The sequence below is a fragment of the Gopherus flavomarginatus genome, chromosome 3 (genome assembly GCF_025201925.1).
Source record: "Gopherus flavomarginatus isolate rGopFla2 chromosome 3, rGopFla2.mat.asm, whole genome shotgun sequence".
NCBI lineage: Eukaryota > Metazoa > Chordata > Testudines > Testudinidae > Gopherus > Gopherus flavomarginatus.
The window spans coordinates 17,559,620-17,587,161 of NC_066619.1; the positions used below are offsets into that span (position 1 = coordinate 17,559,620).

The window sequence follows — 27,542 nt, forward strand, 5'->3', positions numbered from 1 at the left end:
ACAGAGCTTATAGGTACAGAGAACAGGACCTCTCAGCTGAGTACATCCTGGGGCCCAGCGAGCCAGACCACCCTGTTTGCACTCACTCCTCATCCCCAGCCTGACCCCCTCCAGTCCCTCCTTTCTAGCCTTTGTCTCTTTCCTGGGCCAGTAGGTCACCTGACCTCTTTGTTCTCCCACACTGTCAGCATTCCCTTGCAGGGGGGAAGGGCCCGGGCCATTAGTTGCCCAGGAGACAGAGTGTCAGCCAGAAACTGAGGCCCCCACACAGTATTCAGAGGAAACATTAAGAACAGTCCCACTTCATCACAGGGGGCAGGGAGGGAGCACCACCTAGCCCAGTTCTGCCCTCTCCACCTCTAGCCCCAGCGCCTCTGCTGCTAATTGTGTGACAATGGAGTGTGCGCATGTGGACACATTCTATTACTGGTAAGGGGGTGGGGGGAGGAAAAGCTTGGGCACCACTGCTCTAGACAGTTCTAATCTTTTGTTAATAGGCAATAATAATCATCATGTTCTTATGGACTTCGACATAATAAACCAGATGAGACAAACTGTTAAGATAACAAGTTTCATGCGCCAAGCTTTGGAAAGGGAAACCTCCAAATGACTTGATAAAAGAACCATCTAGAAAAGCAATGACGACTGGAGGGGGCTCAGGGCTGGAGCAGGGGCTTGGTGCAGGAGGAAGTATGGGGTACTGGCTCTGGGAGGGGGCTCAGGGCTGGGACAGGGGTTCAGGGTGTAGGCTTGGGAGGTCCTCAGAGCTAGGGTGCAGGAGGGGGTTTGAGGTGCAAGCTCCAGGAGGAGGCTGAGGCTTGGGTGCGTGCAGGAGGGGGATCAGGGTGCTGGCGTCCCACCAGGCTGCAGTTACTTGAGATGGCTCCCATTTGGTGGTGCAGTGGGGCTAAAGCAGACTCCCTGCCTGCCCCGGCCCTACACCGCTCACAGAAGAGGCTAATGCTCCCTTGAGGCCCTTGGGGAGAGGGGATGGGACACAGACATGGCTCCAGACGCTGCCCCTCTTTGCAGGCACCACCCCTGCAGCTCCCATTGGCCAGAATTCCCCGTTCCCGGCCAATGGGAGCTGCATGGACAGTGCTTGCAGGCAGAAGCAGTGCATGGAGACCCCCTCCCCCGGGAGCGTGATGGCTGCATCTGGGAACAGCATGGGGTTGGGGCAGGCAGAGAGCCTCCCTTAGTGACAGACCCGCTGCACCACCAGACTTTTAGCAGACAGAAATCACGATCGACTGGGAGAGTCTCCAGGATCGACCAGTTAATTGCGATCGACCAGTTGGTGACCACAGGTCTACACTATAGCACAGCAGTGCCATTCCTATGCTGCTATAGTGCAGACACACCCGTAAACATTAAGGAAGGAACTCAAGTCCCAATCGCCCTCAATTATTTCCTTGCACTAAAATTGAAGTGACTCCTCCAAAGCGATTCTTCAGAAGGGGGAAATTGGGCATGGATCTGCAGAGGCAATATAGTCAAAGAACACTTACTGTTAAGTAATCCTCCTCTCCTTCCAAATGGTCACAGAACATCCCCAGAGATAGGTGGTTAACAAGCAGTCACTACCCAGTTGTGGGGTGAACATAAAAATGGCCATACTGGGCCAGACCAATGGTCCATCTAGGTCAATATCCTGTCCAGATAATGCCAGCTGCTTCAGAGGGAATGAACAGAACAGGGCAGTTAAATGATCTATCCCCTGTTGTTCAATCCCAGTATCCGCCAGTCAGAAGCTTAGGGACACCCGAACATGGGTTACATCTCTGCCCATCCTGGCTAATAGTCACTGATAGATAATTTCATGGAGGACAGATCAAATTCTTTTCTGAACCCAGTTATACTTTTGGCCTTCACAACATCCTCTAGCAATGAGTTTCACGGGTTGACCCTGCGTTGTGTGAAGAAGTACTTCCGTAGGTTTGTTTAAACCTGATGCCTATTAATTTAATTGGGTGATCCCTGGTTCTTGTGTTATGTGAAGGGGTAAAACACACTTTATTCACTTTCTCCAGACCATTCATGATTTTATAGGAGCCCTCTTCCATGGGGGATCTGACAGATGTCTATAAAGCTGAACAGTCCTAGTATTTTTAAATTTATTCTCATATGGAAGCTGTTCCATACCCCTAATCATTCTTGTTGCCCTTCTTCTAACTTTCCCAATTTTAATACATCTTTTCTGAGATGGAGCAACCAGAAATGCAAACAGTATCCAAGGTGTGGGCATATCATGGTTTTATATAGCATCTTTATGATATTTTCTGTCTATCCCCCTTTCCTAATGGTTCCCAATATTGTCATCCTTTTTTGACCGATACTGCACATTGAGTGGATTTTTTCAAAAAACACCTATCCACGGTGATTCAAAGATCTTTCTGTAGTTGTAAAAGCTAATTTAGAAGCTGTCATTGTATCTGTACAGTTGGCATTTTTCAAGTGTGCATTACTTTGCATTTATCAACAATGAATTTCAGATGCATCATGGAGGTGAATGCCTGGCTGTGAAGATGGTGTCGTCAGGAGGGCTTTGGCTTCCTCGATCACGGGATGCTATTTGAGGAAGGACTGCTAGGCAGAGATGGCGTTCACCTTTCGAGGAGGAGAAGACCCTATTTAATGCACACAGACTGGCTAACCTAGTGAGGAGGGCTTTAAACTAGGTTCGACGGGGACAGGTGAGCAAAGCCCACAGGAAATGGGGAACATGAAGACCTGGGAGATGGGTTGGAAACAAGAGGGAGCGTGGGCTATAATGGCAGAGAGAAAGGAGGGTCAGGGCAAAACTGGGAGGCAAGATCAAACCAGTATCTTAGATGCGTATATACAAATAGGAGAAGTATGGGTAATAAGCAGGAAGAACTGGAACTGCTGATAAATAAATACAACTATGACGTTGGCATCACTGAAACTTGGTGGGATAATATACATGATTGGAATGTTGGTGTGGATGGGTATAGTTTGCTCAGGAAGGACAGACAGGGGGAAAAGGGAGGTGGTGTTGCCTTATATATTAAAAATGTATACACTTGGACTGAAGTGGAGATGGACACAGGAGACGGAAGTGTTGAGAGTCTCTGGGTTAGGATAAAAGGGGTAAAAAACAAGGGTGATGTCGTGCTAGGAGTCTACTACAGGCCACCTAACCAGGTGGAAGAGGTGGATGAGGCTTTTTTAAAATAACTAACAAAATCATCCAAAGCCCAAGATTTGGTGGTGATGGGGGACTTCAACTATCCAGATATATGTTGGGAAAATAACACCGCGGGGCACAGACTATCCAATAAGTTCCTGGACTGCATTGCAGACAACTTTTTATTTCAGAAGGTTGAAAAAGCTACTAGGGGGAAAGCTGTTCTAGACTTGATTTTAACAAATAGGGAGGAACTCGTTGAGAATTTGAACGCAGAAGGAAGCTTGGGTGAAAGTGATCATGAAATCATAGAGTTTGCAATTCTAAGGAAGGGTAGAAGGGAGTACAGCAAAATAGAGACAATGGATTTCAGGAAGGCGGATTTTGGTAAGCTCAGAGAGCTGATAGGTAAGTTCCCATGGGAATCAAGACTGAGGGGAAAAACAACTGAGGAGAGTTGGCAGTTTTTCCAAGGGACACTATTGAGGGCCCAAAAGCAAGCTATTCCGATGGGTAGGAAAGATAAAAAATGTGGCAAAAGACCACCTTGGCTTAACCACGAGATCTTGCATGACCTACAAATTAAAAAGGAGTCATAAAAAATGGAAACTAGGTCAGATTACAAAGGATGAATATAGGCAAATAACACAGGAATGCAGGGGCAAGATTAGAAAGGCAAAGTCATAAAATGAGCTCAAACTAGCTATGGGAATAAAGGGAAACAAGAAGACTTTTTATCAATACATTAGAAGCAAGAGGAAGACCAAAGACAGGGTAGGCCTACTGCTCAGTGAGGAGGGAGAAACAGTAACAGGAAACTTGGAAATGGCAGAGATGCTTAATGACTTCTTTGTTTCGGTCTTCACTGAGAAGTCTGAAGGAATGTCGAACATAGTGAATGCTTATGGGAAGGGGGTAGGTTTAGAAGATAAAATAAAAGAGCAAGTTAAAAATCACTTAGAAAAGTTAGATGCCTGCAAGTCACCAGGGCCTGATGAAATGCATCCTAGAATACTCAAGGAGCTAATAGAAGAGGTATCTGAGCCTCTAGCTATTATCTTTGGGAAATCATGGGAGATGGGAGAGATTCCAGAAGACTGGAAAAGGACAAATATAGTGCCCATCTATAAAAAGGGAAATAAAAACAACCCAGGAAACTACAGACCAGTTAGTTTAACTTCTGTGCCAGGGAAGATAATGGAGCAAGTAATTAAAGAAATCATCTGCAAACACTTGGAAGGTGGTAAGGTGATAGGGAATAGCCAGCATGGATTTATAAAGAACAAATCATGTCAAACCAATCTGATAGCTTTCTTTGATAGGATAACGAGTCTTGCGGATAAGGAAGAAGCGGTGGATGTGATATACCTAGACTTTAGTAAGGCATTTGATATGGTCTCGCATGATATCCTTATAGATAAACTAGGCAAATACAATTTAGATGGGGCTACTATAAGGTGGGTGCATAACTGGCTGGATAACCGTACTCAGAGTAGTTATTAATGGTTCCCAATCCTGCTGGAAAGGTACAACAAGTAGAGTTCCGCAGGGGTCTGTTTTGGGACCGGCTCTGTCAATATCTTCATCAATGAAAGTACGCTTATTAAGTTTGCAGACGATACCAAACTGGGAGGTATTGCAACTGCTTTGGAGGACAGGGTCAAAATTCAAAATGATCTGGACAAATTGGAGAAATGGTCTCAGGTAAACCAGATGAAGTTCAATAAAGACAAATGCAAAGTGCTCCACTTAGGAAGGAACAATCAGTTTCACACATACAGAATGGGAAGAGACTGTCTAGGAAGGAGTATGGCAGAAAGAGATCTAGGGGTCGTAGTGGACCACAAGCTTAATATGAGTCAACAGTGTGATACTGTTGCGCAAAAAAAAAAAAAGCAAACATGATTCTGGGATGCATTAACAGGTGTGTTGTAAACAAGACACGAGAAGTCATTCTTCCGCTTTACTCTGCGCTGGTTAGGCCTCAATTGGAGTATTGTGTCCAGTTGTGGGCACCGCATTTCAAGAAAGAGGTGGAGAAACTGGAGAGGGTCCAGAGAAGAGCAACAAGAATGACTAAAGGTCTTGAGAACATGACCTATGAAGGAAGGCTGAAAGAATTGGGTTTATTTAGTTTGGAAAAGAGAAGACTGAGAGGGGACATGATAGCAGTTTTCAGGTATCTAAAAGGGTGTCATCAGGAGGAGGGAGAAAACTTGTTCACCTTAGCCTCTAATGATAGAACAAGAAGCAATGGGCTTAAACTGCAGCAAGGGAGATTTAGGTTGGATATTAGGAAAAAGTTCCTAACTGTCAGGGTAGTTAAACACTGGAATAAATTGCCTAGGGAGGTTGTGGAATCTCCATCTCTGGAGATATTTAAGAGTAGGTTAGATAAATGTCTATCAGGGATGGTCTAGACAGTATTTGGTCCTGCCATGAGGGCAGGGGACTGGACTCGATGACCTCTCGAGGTTCCTTCCAGTCCTAGAGTCTATGAAACTATGTCACTTCGTTGCCCAGTCACCCGGTTGCGTGAAATTCCTCCGTAACTCCTCAGAATCTGCTTTGGCTTTAGCTTTCTTGAGTAATTTTGTATCCCCTGCAAATTCTGCCACCCGTTTAAACCTTTAACCAAATCACTGTTGAATATGCTGAGCAGCACTGGCCTCACTACACATCCCTAGGGGACCCTGCTATCTAACTCTCTCCATTATGAAAACTGAACATTTATTCCTACCTATTGTTTCCTGTCTTTTAACCAGCTACTGATCAGTGAGTGGATCTCCCCTCTTATCCCATGACTGCTTACTGTGCATAAAAGACTTTGGTGATGACCTTGTGAAAGACTTTCTAAAAATCCAAAACACTCTTATTATTCAAACCCAAGTACACTGACAAGGGATCACCCTTGTCCACATGCTTGTTGACTCCCTCAAAAAATTCTAATAGATTAGTGAGGCATGACTTCTGTCTACAAAAGCAGTGTTGACTCTTCTCCAAACAGCGTGCTGCTCTCTCTCTGATAATTCTGTTCTTTACTATAGTTTCAGTCAATTTGCCTGTAACTGTAGTCAGTCCTGTAATTTCCAGGATCGCTTCTGGAGTCTTTTTTTTTTTTTTTTTTCTAAATCAGTGTTATGTTAGCTATCCACCAGTCATTTGGTACAGTTTGTAGGTCTGCAATTTTATATTTGAGTTCATTCAGAACTCTTGGGTGAATACCATCTGGTCCTGGTGACTCAGTACTGTTGAATTTATCAATTTGTCCCCAAGACTCCTCTACTGACACCTCAATCTGGGACAGTTCCTCAGATCTGTCACCTCAAAAGAATGTCTCAGGTGTGAGAATCTCCCTCACATCCTGTGCAATGACGACCAACACAAAGAATTCACTTAGCTCTTCTGCAACGGCTGCGTCTTCCTGGAGTGCTCCATCAGCACTTCAACCATCCAGCAATTGTTTGGCAGGCTTTCAGCTTTTGTGGCTTTTACTAGTTGATCTTCAAATTATTTTTTGTCCTGCTTAATTATACTTTTACACTTCGGGAAAGGTTCTCATGCCAACACGGAGCATCTTCACCAGAGACGTGCTGTATGCATAGACATGACTTTACTCTGTTTAGTTTTTTTGGTCCTCTTTCTCTCTCTCTCTTTTTTTTTTAAATTGGGGTATGCATTTGAGCCTCTATTATTGTGTTTTTAAAAATGTTTTCATGCAGCTTGCAGGCATTTCACTCGTGCCTGTTCCTTTTAATTTGTTTGTCTTGCTTCCTCATCTTTGTGTAGTTCTCCTTTTGAAGTTAAATGCTACTGTGGTGGCCTAAATTCCCACACTGGTGCACATAACAAAATTCATTCTGCACATGGGTGGGAAAAATTAGAAGGAACACTGGTGGTGGCCTTTAGTATTTCTCCTCCACCGTGCCCATTCCCCCCCGCCCCGAAAAAGTATGTTACATTTAATTATGTTACAGTTGCTATCATCGAGAAGTTCAGCTATATATTCACCTCTTAGGTCAACGTGGCACATAAGATCTGATCCAAGTCAAGAATTTGTCTCTCTCCTTGTAGGTTGCAGGACTATCTGCTCCAAGAAGCAGTCATTAATGGTATCTAGAAATTTTATCTCAGCATCTCATCCTTAGGTGACATGCACCCAGTCAAAGGGACAGCTGAAATCCCTCATTATTGAATTTTCTATTTTTATAGCCTCTCTGATCTCCTTGACCATTTCACAATCACCACCACCAACCTGGTAAAGTGGTGGGCAGTTTATTCCTACTGCTAGACTCTTATTATTCATGCTCAGAATCTTTATCCAGAGATATTCTATAGCAGTTTGAGTCAAGATTTTTTTTAATGTATTTAATTCTACGCTTTCACATATATAGTGCCACTCCATTGCACTTTCCCCCGTACAACCTACTCTGTCATTCCTATATATTTTGTACCCTGGTCAGGGCCAGCTCCAGGCACCAGCTCAGCAAGTAGGTGCTTGGGGCGGCATGTCGGGCTCTTTGGTGGCAGGTCCCTCAGTCCATCCAGGAGGGAAGGACCAGCCGCTGAATTTGACAGTGGTGTGGTGGAGCAGGCACCGATCGCGATCGCAGCTCCCACCGCCCCACCCTTGGGGCAGCAAAGACCCTGGAGCCGGCCCTGACGCTGGTACTGCCAAGCCCCACTGATCATCATCATTCCACCAAGTTTCTGTGATGCCTATATCAATATTTGCATTTAACACCAGGCACTTACTACAATTCACCCATTTTAGTACTTAGACGTCTAGTGTTTGTATACAAGCATTTATACAATTTGTCACCATTAAGTTGTGTGCCTTCATGTGATTTAATTGAATGGGACTCTTTCATTTGACTGTTTCCCCTCAATTCCTACCTGTACTTTATCAAGATCTATCCTCAGAGATGTCTCTGCCCGAACAGTGTGCTCCTCTGCACCTGCTAGCGTTCCCTTAGCTTAAATAAATAAATAAATAAATCCATCCTCTACAACTTTTTAAATTTTACACACCAGCAATCTGGTTCCATTTTGGCTTAGGTGGAGCCCATCCTTCCTGCAGAGATTCCCTTTCCCCCCCAAAAGGTTCTCCAGTTCCTAATAAACCTAAAACCCTCCTTGCCTATACCATTATCTCTTCCATGCACTGAGACCCTGAAGTTCTGCCTAACTGGCCCTATGTGTGGAACTGGAAGCATTTCAAAGAACGCTACCATGGGGATTCTGGACTTTAATCTCTTATGTAGCAGCCTAATTTTGGCCTCCAGGACCACTCTCATACCTTTCCCTATATTATTGGTATCTGCATGTACCGGAACCACTGGCTCTTCCCCAGAACGTCACATAAGTCTGTCTAGAGGTCTCGAGATCAGCGCAACCTACAGTTATGTCTCTATAGTAGCACTTTTGTTAGCAAACCTTTTGTTGGTCAGGGTTATGAAAACCAAACAAACCACCCCAACCAACAAAAGTGCTAGTGTGGACAGCGCTATGCTGGTGGGAGAGCGTTTCCCACTGACATAGTTACTGCCGCTCATTGGGGTGGTTTAATTATGCCAGTGGGAGAGCTCTCTCCTGCCCAGCGGCATAGAGAAGCTACACATGAGACCTTACAGATGCACAGCTAGAGCGGTACAGTTGTGCTGCTGTAATGTCTGTAGTGTAGACATAGCTTAAGTCTCAATTTTTTTATTTTTTTTTTTGGAGAGAAAAATAGAATTACAACCTCTTCCTTCTTTCTCTCTCCCCAGACTACTGAGGTTCTTCTACATTTCCCATTTAAAGAAACAGCTAAATGTGACAGTTTGGTGGATGGATCTGTGTCAACTGAAATTCCATTTTTGCTTTGTGAAAGCTATGTTGTATTACAACTTCCATTTTCAGTGTAGCTGTATGGTGTCTGTGAGCATTCATTGTGCTGCAGGAACTTCCTACCCAATGTATCTGGGGAACTGTTACAGCGCAATCAAGGGGCATCAACCTTGAATGGCTCTACCTCAGTGGAACAGCGAGTATGACAGCAGGGCCATGGATGCTGAAGAACGCTGCCCAGAATCTGAGAGGGTTGCAGCCTGGAAATTCCCCAAACAGAGGCACAGAAAGGAATCAGAGGTTGGAATGTTCTCTATGCAAAGCAGGCCATTTCACTGCCAGAAGGCCATGGACAGGGCAAGAAGGCTGGAAGAGTAGCAAGGTCTAAAGGATTCATGGAGGCAGTAAAGTCACAAAGGACTGCATTTAGGAGTGATGTTGTTTTTCCCATACTCTTTACTCTTAAAGGGTTTGTATGTATAACTAGAGCTCCTACAGCCAGATGGACTCTGGAGGAGAACACATCTAAGCAGCTAGGAGAAGACAGGAGTCAGGATGGCAGATGCATTTGTTCCAGGATCTAGGCAGCTGGACTTTGATTCCTTTGTATGGCAATGAGACTCTGACAGGGAGTGACCTTGAGACACCCTGAGGTGGAAAAGTGATCAGTCGCTTCAAGTCTCAGAAAAACTTAGAAGCACACAGAGAGCAGGCTTGGCACTGGTTGTAGCAGCTACTTTTAAACAACTGTCCAAGTAAGGATAAGCAGCATGGAGCGAACTTTGTTTAGATTACAGTAGCACAGAGGTGGGCAAACTATGGCCCACAGGACCCTGCTGCCCAGCCTGAGCTCCTGGCCCCTCCCCTGCAGCCTCAGCTTGCCCTGCCACCGGAGCAATGCTCTGGGTGGCTGGGCTGCGAGCTCCTGGGGCAGCACTGCTGCAGAGCCCGGCCTGATCTGGTGCTCTGTGCTGCACGGTGCGTAGCTGTAGCGCCCTCAGCCACCGGTTGGTGCTCCAGGCAGTGTGGTAAGGGGGCAGGGAGTGGGGGGCGTGTGTGTTGGATAGAGGGCAGGGGAGTTCAGGGTGGTAGTCAGAGGGCAGGGGTGTGGATAGGGGTCGGAGCAGTCAGGGGACAGGGAAAAGGGGTGGTTGGATGGGGCAGGAGACCGGGGGGGAATCAGGAAGGAGGCTGGTTGGATGGGGTAACGGGGGGCAGTATGGAGCGGGGGTTCTGGGGGTGGTTAGGGGACAGGGAGTGGAGGGTGGATGGGGCAACGGCCCCGAGGATGGGCCATCAAGGGGCGAGAAGCGGGGGAGAGGGGGTGGGCTATACCCCCTTCCCCTAACCAGCCCTCCATACAATTTCCAAAACTCGATGCAGTCCTCCGGCCAAAAAGTTTGTCCACTCCTGCAGTAGCACCTACAGACCTCAAAAACTGGGGCTTCCATTGTACTAGGACTGTACAATAGCACAGCAAGGTTACAGAAAATCTCACAATCTAATCAGAGCAGACAAAAGGCAGGAAGGGAGAGAGGCACAGAGAGGTGAAGTGATGTGCTCAAGTTCACAACAGTTTGTCTCAGAATTGAGAACAAATCCCAGGCAGTGACCTCTTTCTGTACCATGCTGCCCCCTGACTGGACTGCATTGCCAGCCTCTAAATTCTAAACCTCAATGATCCACAGCAATTGCACTTCATTCCATATGAATCAGACAGTACTCAAAAGAAGAGGGAAAAAACAGACACTCTCAGGACTCCTCTCATGTGATGCTTTAAAGATGATGCAGATGTTAACAATTTTGAAGGATCAGATAGCTGCCTATCTTGTTTTCCTTTATGCTGTCATCTACCCTGTTGATTCCTGGAAGGTAGTGAATGAAGACGATGACGCTGCAGACAAATGGCCAGTCCTTTTACATTTGTCAGCTTCACACCATCACCCATGTCAGCAGTCTCTTTCATAACTTTCCTCTGCATGTTGGAGCCACACAGCCAGAACCGGCAGTGCTCTTCTAGACGGTTCCAAGATTGTTGCAATGGGGGTATTCACGTCTCAATTTTTGGGTGCACATCTTAACGCTTTTAAAGCGGTTTGGTTTTCAGAGGGTGGTGCTCAGTACTTTCTAAACAGACTCCTTTAATGCATCTCTAATGCAGCAAGGGGCACAGGTCACTTGCTGGAGGATTCCCTGCACCTTGAGGTCTTTAAACCATTATTTGAGGACTTCAATAACTCAGACATAGGTTAGGGGTTTGTTACAGGAGTAGGTGGGTGAGTCTGTAGCCTGCGTCGTGCAGGAGGTCAGACTAGATGATCATAATGGTCCCTTCTTAGCTTAAAGTCTATGAGTCTATGACTCCTGAAACCAGTTCTTGAGTAATTTATTTTCAAAATGTGTGATGTTAAGGTAGACACATGAATCCAAGTTTGAGGTGAAATTAGGTTCAGCCTGTTTTTGAGAGAGGTGGCTATAGAAACAGGAGATGCTGCCTCTTTTACTTCTAGTTGCAAATACAATAGTACCACAAAGCAGAGCCCTGTGGGGAATTTTTTAATCCCGCTTTCATCCTGCCCTGCAATATCCACTCCCACATTGTTTCTTGAATTTTTATCCTGCTCCCCATGGCAGCGGGTTCTGCGGTACCCCAGTCCCATTGCAGGGCTCTACCATAAAGGCAAACAATACTAGAGGAAAATAAGTTATTGAATGGTACAAAAAAAAAAAAAGAGTAAGTGGAGCTCTGGAGGGGCCTTTCCAAGTGGGAGAAAGACAATGTGTGGGTCTCGCATGTTAAAAAAATGAAAACAACTTGATAAAGATGACATTCTGGTCCCTCTGCTCATTAAGTTACCACTGCAATCAGAATTAAGTGTTTAATTACACTCCATTATCTGGAGTCTTTTTACAGACCAGTGGAACATTTCTATACCGATTCATTCTTTACATAGCTATTTACAACTCTCATTATAATTTAGTCATGCATAGTTGTTTCCTTTTTATAATGCATCAATGTCCGCTCTTTTGGACTTTGGCTTTATATTTGAGTACTTTCAGTATGAGCCAAAAATGCATTGGGTCAAAGGGTTTTATCCAAGATTTTAGACTGTAAGCTCTTTGGGACAGGGCTTTTCCTTATGTGTATATAGCGCCTACTGCCAGGAGTCCAGGCCTTATTTGGGGCCTACAGGTGCTACAAATAAATGAGGATCTAGAGTGCTGAACTCCCTACTGATGACATCTGAAAGCACTCAGCTTCTTGTAGGATCAGGGATCCTCCAACTCTCAAGATGGACTTACGAAGGCGACTTGCAAAACATCCAAGTAAAAAATTTTGAGGGGGACAATGGAGAAATCACCTGTTATTTACCATGGCAACTGTGGTTAAAGAATTTTGCTTCTGTGGGTTCACAGTGGTGGGATATGGCCCCAACTCCACTCCTGTCAAGCCTGTGGTGTCTGCACAAGTGTCCTCTCATAGCACTGAGCAGCTAGTGTAAGACTATGTAATGGTTATATTGCACCAACCACTCTAGCAAGACTAAAGAATACAAAAGACATGATGTCAAGTATCAGAGGGGTGGCCGTGTTAGTCTGGATCTGTAAAAGCAGCAAAGAATCCTGTGGCACCTTATAGACTAACAGACGTTTTGGAGCATGAGCTTTCGTGAGTGAATACCCACTTCCTCAGATGCATGTAGTGGAAATTTCCAGGGGCAGGTATATATATGCAGGCAAGCTAGAGATAATGAGGTAATTCAATCAGGGAGGATGAGGTCCTGTTCTAGCAGTTGAGGTGTGAAAACCAAGGGAGGAGAAACTGGTTTTGTAATTGGCAAGCCATTCACAGTCTTTGAATCCCACACTTTCACAGGCCTTGGGTGGCAGGCCAGTCCTCGCCCGCAGGCAACCTGCCAACCTGAAACATTCTCAGCAGTAACTGCACACTGCACCATAGGAACTCTAGCTCAGGAACTAATCCATGCAAGAAACCTCGATGCCAACTCTGCCCACATATCTACACCAGCGACACCATCACAGGACCTAACCAGATCAGCCACACCATCACCGGTTCATTCACCTGCACGTCCACCAATGTAATATACGCCATCATATGCCAGCAATGCCCCTCTGCTATGTACATCGGCCAAACTGGACAGTCGCTACGGAAAAGGATAAACGGACACAAATCAGATATTAGGAATGGCAATATACAAAAACCTGTAGGAGAACACTTCAATCTCCCTGGCCACACTATAACAGACCTTAAGGTGGCCATCCTGCAGCAAAAAAACTTCAGGACCAGACTTCAAAGAGAAACTGCTGAGCTTCAGTTCATCTGCAAATTTGACACCATCAGGTCAGGATTAAACAAAGACTGTGAATGGCTTGCCAATTACAAAACCAGTTTCTCCTCCCTTGGTTTTCACACCTCAACTGCTAGAACAGGGCCTCATCCTCCCTGATAACATGAGAAGGTGCTGATCCACAGGGTCTGCCGGCAGGCGCGTGTAGGGAGGCTGCCAGCTGTGGAGAAAGCTGGCAGCCAAACAACGTAAGAGTGGAACAATGCACAACTTTAAATGAGTGTGTTCCCTAATTGATCAGCAACGTAACAACATTAAGTGAGGAGTTACTGTACAGGATATGGAGGTAGAATGTAGATATAGGCTATTTAGAAAAAACCTTTTCCATTTCTGAGAGTAAGATTTCAAAGATTATTTTCTAAACTGCAGCAGAATTTTCTGCACTTTTACAAGACGTCAGGTCAAACGTAATTAAATGTCCCATGATTCAAACAGCAAGACAAAGCAATTCCAGATTGGGATGGAAGGCAAGATAGCAGATCTGAAGATAATGGTAAGAAATACTGAGGCTACACAAAAATTGAGTGTAATAACTACATTTGGCCCACGTTTCAGCAACCAGTATAACTCAGGCTCTGTCTAACTTCATGACCAGTGGTGGAATAAATAGACAATCAACTAAGGACATGCACTGAGGCTCGTCACAAAGAGGGCTATGGATGCACGGCCCTACTTCTTGAACAGTGGACCCATCTGTTTAATCCATCAACTGTGATGTTCCTGAAGCCTATGAACTGATACTGTGTTCTCTTTGCTTCCAGACTGAGAAACAGTGGATACACTTTGGCTTTGTGGGATTGATGACTGCCCATGTCTCCTGCCAGAGTTGCACCTCCTTTTTTGTTGATGTAATATACAGCTGTAGTTCTGTCTATTTGTTAGCATTTTAACAATGCAGACATTGATCAGTGGCAACAGAGATTTTACAGCTCACTTTATAATTTTCAGCTCCTGAACACTTATACGGAACTTACTCTCTCACACATTCCACCTACCCTAACTGGTCAGCCTCCGGTGATGGGATCCTCCACCAAGAAACATCAGTTACAAATACAGTAGTTGGGGATGGAATATTTCAACACACGGTGACAGCTTGCAGACAAACTGAAGAATAATCACCAGAGCTCCAATGTCATCCATATTTAGAGTGAAATTTCTTGCTAACTAACCTTGCTAACTTGAAATAAGTTTTTATAAAGGTGTCTCACATGAGAAGTGGCCATCTACTCCATTAGCCTGAGGTAAGAGCTTACTGATTTTAGATTAAGCTCTCAGAGGAAGATTGATTCAGTGACACTTAAGCTTTATTCTGGAAGAAATGGCCCTCGGGCAGTCCATGCTCTAGCCCAGGCCTGCACAACTTGTAAAGCGGCGAGGGCCACATTACTCCAAAGAAAACAGTTGAGGGCTGAAACCCCCCGGCCCCGCGGAAACACCCCCCCCAGGACCTCCCGGCCCCGTGGAAATACCCACCCCAGCGCCGCCCAGCCCTGCAGAAACAAACCCTCCTTCCCCAGTGCCGCCCCACCAAAACAGCTGTGGGCCAAAAAGGAAGGCTGGAGGTGGGGAGGTGATACTTGATTTTAAATCAACCAGGGCCTCCCAGCTGAAGAGGTGGCTGGGAGCTGTCAGGGGCAAATTAAAGGGCCCGGGGCTCCAGCGGCTGGGGGAACCCAGAGCTTTGCAGGACTGGGGCAGGGATGTAAAGGGCCCAGAGCTCCTGCTGAGGGGAGCCCGAGCCCTTTAAATCCCAGCCCCAGCCCATCCGCTGGAGCTGCGGCTGGGATTCAAATGGCTCTGGGCTGCCTGCAGCCACTGGGAGCCCTGAGCCCTTTAAATCTCAGCCGCCGCCGGGATTCAAAGGGCTCTGGGCTGCCTGTGGCTGTGGGGAGCCCTGAGCCCTTTAAATCTCAGCCGCAGCTGGGAATCTCTGCGGGCAGCCCAGTGCCCTTTGATTCCCAGCCGCGGCTGGGATTTAAAGAGCTCTGGGCTGCCCTATGAATCCCGGCCACTGCTGGGATTTAAAGGGCTCCCAGCCACGGTTGGGATTCATAGGGCTCTGGGCAGCCCGCCGCTGCGGGCAGCTCAGAGCCCTTTGCATGCTGGCCGCGGCTGGGATTTAAAGGGCTCTGGGCTCCCCGCCGCTGCGGGCAGCCCAGAGCCCTATGAATCCCGGCCGCGGCTTGAGATTTAAAGGGCTCTGGGCTCTCCGCCGCTGTGGGCAGCTCAGAGCCTTTTGAATCCCTGCCGCGGGCTGCACAGTGAGCCTCCACGGGCTGCATGTTGTGCAGGCCTGCTCTAGCCCTTCTGAAAAGTTATTTGGGTAGGTACAAAGCCCCATTCAAATATCAATGTGTTATAAATCTGCAGACTGCAACAGTCTGCAAGTCTCATGAGAAAAATATGCTAATACCAGAGATGAGTGGCAACCAGTGCCAGACACTCTGAAAACACCTTTGGCTCAACAGAAAAACCAGAGAGCAACACCTTTTATTATTATTTGTATTACTGTAGCACCAAGGAGCCCTACTCACAGACCAGGACCCCACTGTAGAGCGCCTCACACCAACAGAACGAAGACAGTCCCTGCCCCAAAGAACTTGATATCTATCTATAAAGGTCATTTTCCACATAAAAACTGAGGTATTTTCTGAGATTCACTCCAATAACTATACGAAAGTAGTCACCTTTAAGCCAAGAGTCTTAATTCGGTCTGGAGGGAAAGGGTAGGAAACAATGGAAGCGAGCCTGAACTGCCTAATGAAGTCGTTCAGTTTTTGGAGGCCAACTGTGGGAAGAAGGCAGTCTCAATATGCACCCTGATTGCCCAAGCAAGCAAACGGAGACACCTCCCAGGTAACCCTTTAGGTCAGAAGGCCCAACTGTCAAAACTGTCAGCTGCCCTCCCAACAGCCTTTACTATTACTGATGTGTTTTCAATTCAAACATTTATAATGCATAACTTCCAAGTCGTCGATGCCAAAAAAGGGATACTGCCCTCTTACATTTGAGGGCAGTAGAGTTTCCTGGCAATTTGCTGCCTAGGACATAGTCTCATATGAAACAGCAGTACCATATGGTTTGTACCATCAACCTAGGAGATTTAAAGTATGCAGGTGTAATGTATTATGAATTCAGGAAAAGTGTGTGTGTGGAAAAATATGGATAGTTAAATACCTCGACAGACAGAGGATATCTGGGGAGAGCTTTCTTTTAAAGAAGTATCTGAAACTTGAAGTAGAATATGAATTTCCTGGACTTTTTACCCTTGTTTTTAAAAACAAAAAAAAAAAACCACCTTAAGCTTCCAAGACCCAACAAGATTTTTTTAAAAAAGTTGCTGATAAGTTTACAATCCAATGTCAGTTTAAAAGGTTTGAGTCCTCCCACGTATCATCATCTTTTTCATTGCACCTGAGAAGCGGCCCTTGACCTCTCAGCTCAATTCTTACAAAATAGGTTTTAAAAAGAGGCACCTTGCTGATCCTGCTGGAGCACTGCATCTAGTGGTACACTAGGGTCAGGGTCTTGCTCAGATTGTTAAGTCCATATGTATCATGTGGGGAAACGTTCAAGATCTGGTAGCTTTGCTGACGCAGCTTGTGAAATAGCTTCCCCCAGGTCCAGTTAGTCCAGTGTGGTTTAGAAAGTACATTAGTCTGGACTTCTGTAGATGTAGATTTCACACATGAAAATCCACAAGCGATATAAATGGAAAAATCTGTAAACTTCAGGTGTGAGATGGATGGGAAGGGCTAGAGGTGAAAAAAACATTATATGTTAACTACTTCAGGAGGTAAAATGACAGTGACAACTGTTTGTTTGTTTTTAAAGCACTAGCAGTTATATGTGTTATTTACTGCCTACACTAGAGCTTTCTATCAGGGGAAGGCTATCCATGGTAGCAACAGTAGGAAGCTTTAGGAGGTAAATAAGTCTACTGTGGACAAAACTTCTTTGGTTTATTTTTCCGCCTCAAAATCTTGTATGTCTGGAACATCTGGAAGGCTTCACCCAATCTCCTTCCACCACTGCCAACCACATTTTTGTCCTGTTATTGATTTTTAAATTCCCATTTCTATTAGCAATGTTGGGGGCCCAAGTGGGCAGCCCAAGTCAACAGTTATCTGAGTTTGGCTACAGACTTATGTGACCTTGTGCAAGTTATTTAACCCATCCTTTATCATGCCAGCCAGCAGGTCTCTATCTTCCCCTCCTTTCTGCCAGTGTTCAAAATGCCTCGCTACATTGTGGAAAACTTAGTGGTTTCAGAATTTATAAAGAAAATGTATTGTTTTGGGAAAAATGCATGAATTCATTGGAACAAATGGGTTATACCTTCCTCCATGTGTTTTCTAATGGGACATGAATGCTCACAGTAGGAAGACTAGGACTGAAACATATACGACTATGTCACTAAGGCCACGTCTAAACTACGGGTACTATAGAGACATAGTATGGCACCAAGCTATGCTACCATAACCCAGTAGTGCAGATACAAATTAGAACAACTGGAGGAGTTTTTCTGTCACTGTACAAACTCCAGCTCCCTGAGTTATGGTAGCTAGGTCGACTTAAATCAGGGGTCCCCAACGTGGTGCCCAGGAGGGCCATGGCGCCCGCATCCCGGCCAGCAATCGAGCATCCGCTGAAATGCCACTGAAATTTGGCGTCAACGCCTCTCGATGATGCCGCTTGCCACCAATAAGCGGTGTCATCGAGAGGCGTCGCCACTGAAAAGCCACCGAAATTCGGCGGCATTTTGGCAGATGCTTGACCACCGCCACAGTCCTTCATCTGGCGCCTGCCAGACAAAAAGGTTTGGGACCACTGACTGCATCCAGAACAGGGATTAGATTGGTTTAACTGTGGTGCTCAGGAGTGTTGATTTTTCACATCCCATGAGCAGTAGCCATCTTGACCTGTTTTGAGTATAAACCGGGCCTGAAGCAGCAGCCCTCAATGAAGCATCATCTACACAGAGAAGTGCACATTTGCAACTTACGCATCAACAGAACCTCTGTATTTTGCACTAGTGCAGGGTGTCCACACTATGCATCCTCACTAGTGTGGATATATTCAGCAGGTTTACACAACACAGCTCCTTCAGCTTGGACTACACTTTAAAATTAGGTCAACATAGCTACAGCACTCAGGGGTGTGAATGCACACCCTTGAGTGCCACTTCTATGCCAACCTAACCCCTGGTGTAGACCAAGCTAGGTTGACAGAAGAATGCTTCAATTAACTTTTGAAGTTTTATAAGTTATTTCTCCTCCCTTGGTATCCTGCTGTTAATTGAACTGTCTCACTAGACAGACCTCACACTTGGTAAGGCAACTTCCATCCTTTCACGTATTTATACCTGCTCCAGTATTTTTCACTCCATGCATCTGATGAAGTGGGTTCCAGCCCATGAAAGCTTATGCCCCCAAAAATTTGTTAGTCTCTAAGGTGCCACACGGCCTCCTTGTTGTTTTTGCTGATACAGACTAACACAGCTACGACTCTGAAATCAGTGAAGTTGACTCCCGTTGCTCAGGGAAGTGGAGTTCTTACAGTGGTGAAAAAATCCTTCTCATCACTGCAGTTATTTATCAGCGCGACCGAGTTACAGTAGCATAGCTATGGAGCCATACCGATGCTGTTATACTGTTCGTAATGTAGACATGGCCTCCAATTGCTCCAGTATCTAGGCATTAAGGATATCTGTCAGTTCCCAGCACAAGTCCTGAAAGTGGGAGGGTTGTGGAAATAGCAATCCAGAAGGGTAAGTGCTGTATCAATATTTTAAAGTATTACATAAATTAGCATTTTTAATATATAAATACAAGTATTTTGTAAGTTTAAATATAACTGGCAAATAGAAGTCAGCTTACACCTTTTTTGCTTTGCTATGGTATATGAGGAATACTGGCAGTCCATTCCCACGCCCCCCATTAAAAATTCAGCTTGGCTAAAGAATATTTTGTTAAGTTCCAATCACCCTAGCTCTTCCTTTTAAATGAATCCTCCAGGAAAACCCACACCAGATTTGACATTCCTGATATTTCCGTGATTAAACAATCAGGAAACACATATTAAGAGAACACCTTCCAGGTTCTCTTTGTACATAATAGAGCAACAACAAAAAATACAAAAGGACACAAATCCAACTGTAAGAGCATTCATGGGTCACCTTTAAATTGCATCAGCACTGCACACAAATATTCTTTTTATTAAACAAAAATATTACAAAAACAGGAGACCCATGCAATGCTATAGAAGCTGCATTAGTTCAAAAGCAGAAAGCAACCAGATTCAGGAGATATGATGGGATAATCACATTCAACAGTGCAGTTGCAGTGTCCTTACTAATACTGGAATGGACACAAGGAAGGCAGAATTTAGCATCAAAATCAAAAGCAGCAGTTCCCAAACTGTTGGGTGTGAGCTTGATGTCCTATCCATTCACCTCAACACACTTTTTTAAGAAGGTGGTACATGAATTAGTCAAGTTTGGGATCACTGCTCCATCAATACATGGGTAGACTGTCTGCGTATGAGAAAAGTTCTATTCAATAAACAGAGATACTAGAAGAGTAACAGGTATTTCTAAATACAACTCTGAAAATTCCTTTGATAAGTATACCACTTTTATACCAGCTGCTTGTTTAGTTATCGGAAGTACAGACTTCCTTTAATGAGTTGCCAATACATCTTTAAGAAAAGCAATGCTTTTATGCCAGTGTTTTTGGTAACAAAAGATAGTAATGAAAATCCTGAGTTCTCTTTTCTAATACTTGTCCTCTTCTGAAGCCATCATTCTGTTTTTGGCATGGTCTTCACCACAGCAACTAAGTGTTTTATCACAAACTAAAAAGTATGATGTCAGCTGAGGAATAAAAGGAGGTAGAGCAGATGAACACTTCAGGAACAAAGATCCTGTTTTCATGCAAACTCCATTGTGTGGGTCATTTAAAACAAGAAAAAGTACTGAAGAATATACTATAAGGAACAATTCTAAACTGGTGAAGAATAAACTGGATACCTAATGAGTCTTTCACATCTCATTTCTATGATTCTCTGAAAGAGGAAGAGAAATACAGAAAACAACATTTTTCAATTCTGTTTTCCATTACATGTGACCAAGTCTTTAGTCACTTGTGTTTATTTCCTGGAAAATCATTTTCACTTCTGAATACTGAAATTATCTGTTGCTTTCATGGACACGCTTTTAAAGAAAGTCTCAGATCTGTGTAGTCAACCTTGTTGCATGGGGAATCCAGGGGCATATTCCTACTCTAATCATCTGTAAACATTTGATTTTCAAGTTTGTTAAATGAATGCTTCAACTGCCTATACCACAGAAATGATTAAATAAAAAAGATATTTGTGTATAGGCTTTTCACAAACAAATAAAGAGAAAATCCTTGACCTGAGGAGCTTACAGTCCAAACAGATAACGGACAAAGGATGGGGGAAGTACACCAAGTGAATGAACTGTGTTTAGAATGCATCTTGTTAGCTCCACTTATTTCGTATCAATTATTTTTACTATTTAGTTAACTTTGTTTTGAGGAAACACCATGGACTGTGTAGTTTAACTCACCATTTGACTCAACTAGAAAATGTAAACAACGTAATACAAAAAGAGAAAGGGAACAGAGTGTTTTGTCTAGGCACCTAACTTTAGGCAACCATGTTTGATCATTTAGGCCCTCCCCCTTTACAAGTTAAGAAAAATGCTTTTAATTTTCTTACCAGAAACACTTGTGCATGAAATGATCTTAAACACCCCCATCTCTCTCTCCCACCTTGATACCACAAGAAAGTGACAATACTGAATCTATGACATCACAAGCATGACCTTATCATGAAAGCATGATTTGAAAAACAAACATGTGACTTTGCAGTAAGATCAACAGGAAGCAAAAACTGGAGTGTGAGGGCAAGAACACTTAGTCAAACAAGCGACAGTTAAAAATAGCAACAAGGGAAATAATACACATTTATTCCCCCTTAAGTTTGCTCAGGTGGAAGTCTCATCATCTTACTTGTCTGAATGAGCATGAATGGAAGTTTGTCATAATAAAGGACTAAACCTGCAATTCTGGAAACATTCAGGCAAGTGACAATCTTCATTCACATACCCAAAGAAGCCAATGGGACTACTCACATGCATGTGTTTGCAGAAACTGGCCTAAAGTTAGTAAATTTCAAACTCAATTTTACCACAAATTGTAAATTTTTTTTTTTTTTAAAAACCACCACACTGAAAGTAAAACAAACTATTTGACCTCAAGTAGATTACATTGAAATTTATGGCTTCAAAAGTTTCACACACACAAACAAGTAATCATCACTAAATGTATGAGTCTGAACTATTCTTGCACTCAGCTCTTTATGCAGGCTTCCCAGGCCATTCCAGTCTCACATTTTATTACATGCAAAGGCCTGTTCCCACCAATCCTGAGCCCCAGTTATTGTATCCCCAAACAAAAAGATAGACTCATAGAATATCAGGATTGGAAGGGACCTCAGGAGGTCATCTAGTCCACCCCCCTGCTCAAAGCAGGACCAATTCCCAACTAAATCAAAGACTGGGAGAGTCAGTTTAAGGGACTGGTTGGAGAATTTACTCCACTGACTGAGAATGAAGAGAGGCATTCATTCAGCTCTTTCATGCCATTATGCAAACCTCAATAGTTGCAGCTACTAAAACTGAAAAAAACCTTATCAAGTTTAACCAAGCAGTCTTTGATTCTAACAGCCTGCCCAGAAGAGATTACAGTGCTACCCCTTCACAACCGTACCTCTGCCTCCCTACAGTGGCTTGTGCTGATTTATGCTCCAGCAGTTGTCCAGCATTCCCTTTCTCTGGAGATAAGCTATACTATACCCCTCCATGTCTAGTTAGTAACATCAGTCTGTTAAGCAGACTCCAGTTTCCCATTTTACCAGAGCTGTCCTGTGCCAGCTCAGTTCTGCCATCCTGCCCCATTGGTGCACCCAGGCTTCAGGCCACTTGACTGGTAAATTTCATCTTCCCAGAGCCCTACCCTTTTTAGTATAAATACTCACCACCACCTTGCCTCAGCCAGAGATTGTTGTGGCTCTGGCATTCGGCAAGTTTCCCCACCCCAGGCACTACTGCCCATCACCCTGGCAGAACTTGCCCTACTAATCTACTGCTCACCCCTCAGGGAGCTCATCTCACCCAACTCCTGGCAGGAATTGTGGCCCAGTCCCCGCAGAGCTCAGCTCACCCATCTGGCATGCCATTGCCTATTCTCCTCAACCCTCACCCTGCTTCGCCTCTGGGCAAACCAAGTCCCCTGGCCCAGGTTCACACCAACACAGGTCTCCTCTTCAGGGGCTGGTCGCCAGCCACCTTCCGTGGAATGCCCCCCACCCCTTAACAGATCCTCATATGGGCATTCACCTCGCTAGGGTGTCCACTCCCAGAGGCCCAGAGTCCCCAGCCCCCCTTGTAACATCCTCCCACGGTCACCTGCCAGGCTGGCCACACCTCTACCCATGGCTAACACCCTCAGGGGGCTCCCCCGGGATCACCCCACCCCAGGGAGCCGGCCCGAGCCCGCCCCAACTTCTCAGTCCCAGGCACCTCCCCGGGGCCTCCCTGCCCCTGCCGAGCCAGAGCCCCACCTGCCAGGCTCAAGGCCTCCCCGGCCCCCCAATCCTACCAACCGGGAAGGCCTCAGCCCCGCATCTCCTGCTGGCCTCGCCCAGGCCCCGTCCCTCTCTCCTCGGGCACGACTCGCCCCAGGTCCCGACTCCCCTTCGCCCGGGCGGGACTCACCCTGACGGCCGACGATCTCGGCCACATGCTCGGAGCTGGGCACCGGGACACACTCGGTGGTGTTGACGCTCTTCCTCCGCAGCAGCGCCGCCTGCTCCCCGTTCAGAGCCGGGGCTGCCGCCGCCGCCGGCCCCCCGCCTAGGCCGCCACCGTAGGCGTGGGACAGCATCGCCGCCATCATGCCCTGGGGATCGTCCGCCCCGTACAGCACCGCGGCCACCGCCGGCTCCTGGGCATCGAAGGCGGCGGCGGGGGAGAGCAGCACGGAGCCGAGCCCGGGCAGCAGCGGGTGAAGCGGCGGCGGCCCCCCCGGCGGCAGCTGCGAGGGCGAGGAAGAGGAGGACGAGGAGAGCAGCAGCGAGGCCCGGTCCTCTTCCTCCTCCTCCTCCGCCGCCAGCAGCTCCTCCTCCAGCTCCAGGTCCCCTTCGTCCTCGACCTCCTCCGCCCCGCCGGGCCCCGGCTCCCGCGCCGGATCAGGCAGCGGGGGCAGCCCCGCCAGCCGCTCCCGGGCCTGCTGCCGGGCGGCCGCCTCCCCGCTGCCCGCTAGGCCGTGATCGTGGAGGCCCAGCCCGGCCAGGCACTCCCGCAGGAGCAGAGTGTCCGGCTGCTGGAGCAGCAGCAGCGGCGACGGGGGCAGACGCTGGGCCTCGGGGGGCTCCTCCTGGGGGCAGGCGGCGGCGGCACTGCCGCTCGGCATGGCCGGGGGCGGGGGGCTCGGCTAGGTCCGGGTCCTACTGCCGCCGCCGCGGAGCCTAGAGGGGCAGCGTCCCCTCCATGCCGCTGCCGGGGACACCGAGTGAGGCGGGGCAGGGGGCACCGGGCGCGGCCTGGGCGCTGCTGCCGCCGCCGCGCTCAGCGCTTCTTTTGTTCCATCGCTTCCCACTCCAGAAAGAGCCGCAGGCGGCGGCGAAGGCAGCTGCAGCCCCGCCCCGCTCTCCCCGCCGAGCGATTGGATGGTGGAGCCGGTGCCGGGGCAGGACTGGGAGAGGAGCAAGGCCCCCCCCTCCCCCGGCCCCTGAGCATGAGCAGGCGCTGATTGTTGGGGAGGCCCAGCGCTTATTGTGACGGCGAGAGGGCGGGCTGGAGCTCCCTTTCTCCGCCTCCTCCCCCGGCCTGGGTCAGGTCAGGGCGGCCGCGCGGGCGGCGGCGGCGGCTCTGCTGCTAGGGGAGGAGGCATCGGGGCTGGCACAGAGAAAGGGCTCCGGAGCCGGCTGCGAACACGTGCGCGGGGAGCGGCCCCAGAAGAGGTTCGACCGCCTGAGCATGTGCGTGGCTGGCTGGAGAGCGGCCCGGGGGCGCTGCCTGTGCCTGGCGTCCGCGTGTCCTTAGAGCGCGGCGCTGGGTGCCTGTCTGTGCTCGGACTCGTGTGTCCTGGGAGCCCGGCGGGGTGTGTGTCTGTGGTGCGTCTACCTGGGGCATCCGGAGTAGCTGCGAGTATCCCAGCCCCTTTCTATTTCAAATGTGGAATAACTATAACAAGCCTTTCCAGGCTGTGTCTCTGCCCGTGCGGTCTGGCTGCTGAGATGCTGCATTGGGATCTGGGTATCATTTGATTGCTTTTGTGCTCAACCGTGCTCAATCCAACAGTAACAACAATAAGTGTACACTTGGAGAGCGGTGTTGCCCCTTTTTTACCTGAGCGACTAGTAAAATTTCAGGACCCCAGGGATGCTCCACTTCAAAGCAGAAATTGATGAAGTCTGATATTCACTTAGATGCATCTGTATTTATTTACAAGGAACTATAAAGTCCTGCTTCTCACACACAGGAGGAACTAAGAACAAAAGGAGCAGTTTTGTAGCTTATACAGACTCAAGCCTCTTTAGCCAACAGACTCCGAAGCTGTCTTTGTCTTGCTTTTCCCAGTGTCACACTACTCACCAGTTACTGTTTGACTTTCTTGCTGTTTACTTCTGCATCTTGCTCTGTTCTTGTCTGTCACTGGTGTCTGGCTGTGTGTTCTCTTTCCCTCCCCCCCATGCCCACATGTTTGAGGTATGGGCCCTTAACCTTCGCTTACTATCTTAAATGAAGAGCACATTCACAGGTCAGTTTGAACAAGTTTTTAACTCAGTCTATAACAAGGCTTCACCCAGCTCATAACAGTATTTTCAGCCGTTCACGTAAGCTGTGCACCAACTTTCATTCTAAACATAGTTGTGGCCATTTTCCTTGAGCCCTCCGACAAGTTTCACAACTTTCACACATCTGAAGAAGTGGGTATTCACCCACGAAAGCTCATGCTCCAAAATGTCTGTTAGTCTATAAGGTGCCACAGGATTCTTTGCTGCTTTTACAGATCCAGACTAACACGGCTACCCCTCTGATAACTCTCACACAGTCCTCTCTCAAAAGTAAATGAAAGGCCCTGGTTAATATTCTGGTATTTTTCCAGTGGCATTCCTCCCAAAGGGCAACTCCCGTGTAGCTGCTCTATTAACCACCCCCAATGAGCAGTGGGAGAAGTCTTCTGCCAACATAGCACTGTCCACACTGGTGCTTTTCTCAGTGAAACTTACATTGGTCAGGGGTGTTTTTTTTTTTTTGACATTCCTGACTGACAAACATTTTGTTGACAGAAGTCCTAGTGTAGACAAAGCCTAATGTGTATGAATGGTTGCAGGATGAGGGCTATGATAGGAAATTAATCTCATATAAAAAAAATTCTTGCATTATTTTTTTTTTCTTCCTCATTCTGGGCCTTTGACCCGCATTGGGATGTTGACTCAGTATAGAACCATAGGAGGACCAATTGTTCTTTCCGCATGGATGGAAAGAACAAGCAGTTTTCCTGCACTTTTGTTGGGCTAGTATATGCACCCCTTCAGGTTTTTCTTAGCACAAACAGTGTTTTTTTGTTCATTCCCAGTATGTGAGCCTTGGTAAATCCACCCTATTTAGAGGTATATTATTGAATACTGCAAAAAAGAAAAAAAGTAAAGTTTATTATTACATTTGCTTTCATTATAGTTTCTAATGCAATAATAGACAGTTGGCATACAAGTGTTGGTGGGTGTACCGTTTATTTGTCTGTCACATTTGTCCAAACAATTCAAGTGGTTGTCAGCCATTAAAAGTAACCATGCAATGCAAGTCGGAGCTGGAGAACTGAACACACAATCAAGAGTGAAACACCTTCAACAGGTGAGAGTCCCACATCTGAATAGCCTAGTGGCTAGTGCACCATCCCAAGAGATAGGAGATCTTTGTTCAAATCCCTTCTCTCATTAGGTATAAGTGAGGAATTGAACTGGGGTCTCCCGTATTCTGGGTGAGTGCTTCAGCCACAGGGCTAAAGTTATAAAGGAGGTTTCTTCTCCAGCATTTCTTGCAAAAAATAACTTAAGTGCTTGACTCCAGGCAAGGGTTCCCAGAACCCAAATCTGCCCCCACTCTCAAAAAAACCCAAGAAATGCAATCACCACTAAAAACTTTTACGAAGGGACCTTCCTAGCCTTCTCTGAAGTAATCTCATTAATTACTCATCCCAGTCAATCTGCCTTGCTTCCGAGTTCTATTGAAGTAACTGCCAGATCATTTAACCTTTTTCTGCTCCATGGATGCTCTTGCTTAGTTTTAGCTTGCTGACTCTCCTTTCATTAGCAGCTACAGTTACAGGAAGACCACAAAATTATACAGTGTTGCTTCTTGCATCTAAAGACCTTTTGTGAATGTAGCTAAGGAGATCAACAGGTGCCTTCATTTTCAAGTCATCCTTAACAATTCACTTGCAAAAACTGGTGAAAAGCTCAATCTTGTTCTCAATACTCCAGAGTTTACATCCACAGGATAGCTGCTTGGTGAATTTTGTGTGTGCTTGTTTAATCTTCACTCCTGATACTTTTAAGTTTCTTGCCCATGAAAAAAAGCAAATCTTCCTCTGACTCTATCGTACTTATGAATCCTGTTCTCCAACTGTGTTAATATTGTGTCTATTACAGAGTTGAAAACCTTGCATTCACAAGCTTTTTCAAGATCGGATGACCTTCCATCTTTTGCAAGTTTACATAGCATTACTCTCCTCCTTTGAGATAATTTCTCTTTGAACTGCATGGATATTGCTAAATGTTTGAAAACAAGTTATCAGCCAAACCAACTGAGAGGAAGAATTTAATCAGAAAAATGTGAATGGTAATTGTTTAAGAAAACTTTACTAGCTGCCCAAAAACACAATCCCACAATTGAGGAAGGCCATTTTTTTAAAATCAATCCGGTTTAGAAGGAAGTGAAGGCAGCTATAAAAAAAAAATGCAACAAATGGAAGAAAGGGGAAGTTGACAGTAATTAAATATAATTCATTGAATTGTAGAAAATTGATAAAGGAAGCAAAGGGTTACAATGAGAAACCTATGGCTAACAGATTTAAGGACAATACGAAAAAGTTTTTAAA

General features: G+C 46.2%; 1 protein-coding gene across 1 annotated transcript in view; it reads right to left on the reverse strand.

Moving 5' to 3' along the window:
* Positions 1-24,182, reverse strand: part of MEX3C (mex-3 RNA binding family member C) — a 36,472-nt gene extending 12,290 nt beyond the window's left edge. Inside the window, exon 1 of the mRNA XM_050944710.1 lies at positions 23,153-24,182. Within this exon, the coding sequence (XP_050800667.1) occupies positions 23,153-23,849 (697 nt within the window). The 5' untranslated portion in view covers positions 23,850-24,182. The remainder of the gene's footprint in view (positions 1-23,152) is intronic.
* Between the last annotated feature and the right edge of the window lie 3,360 nt (positions 24,183-27,542).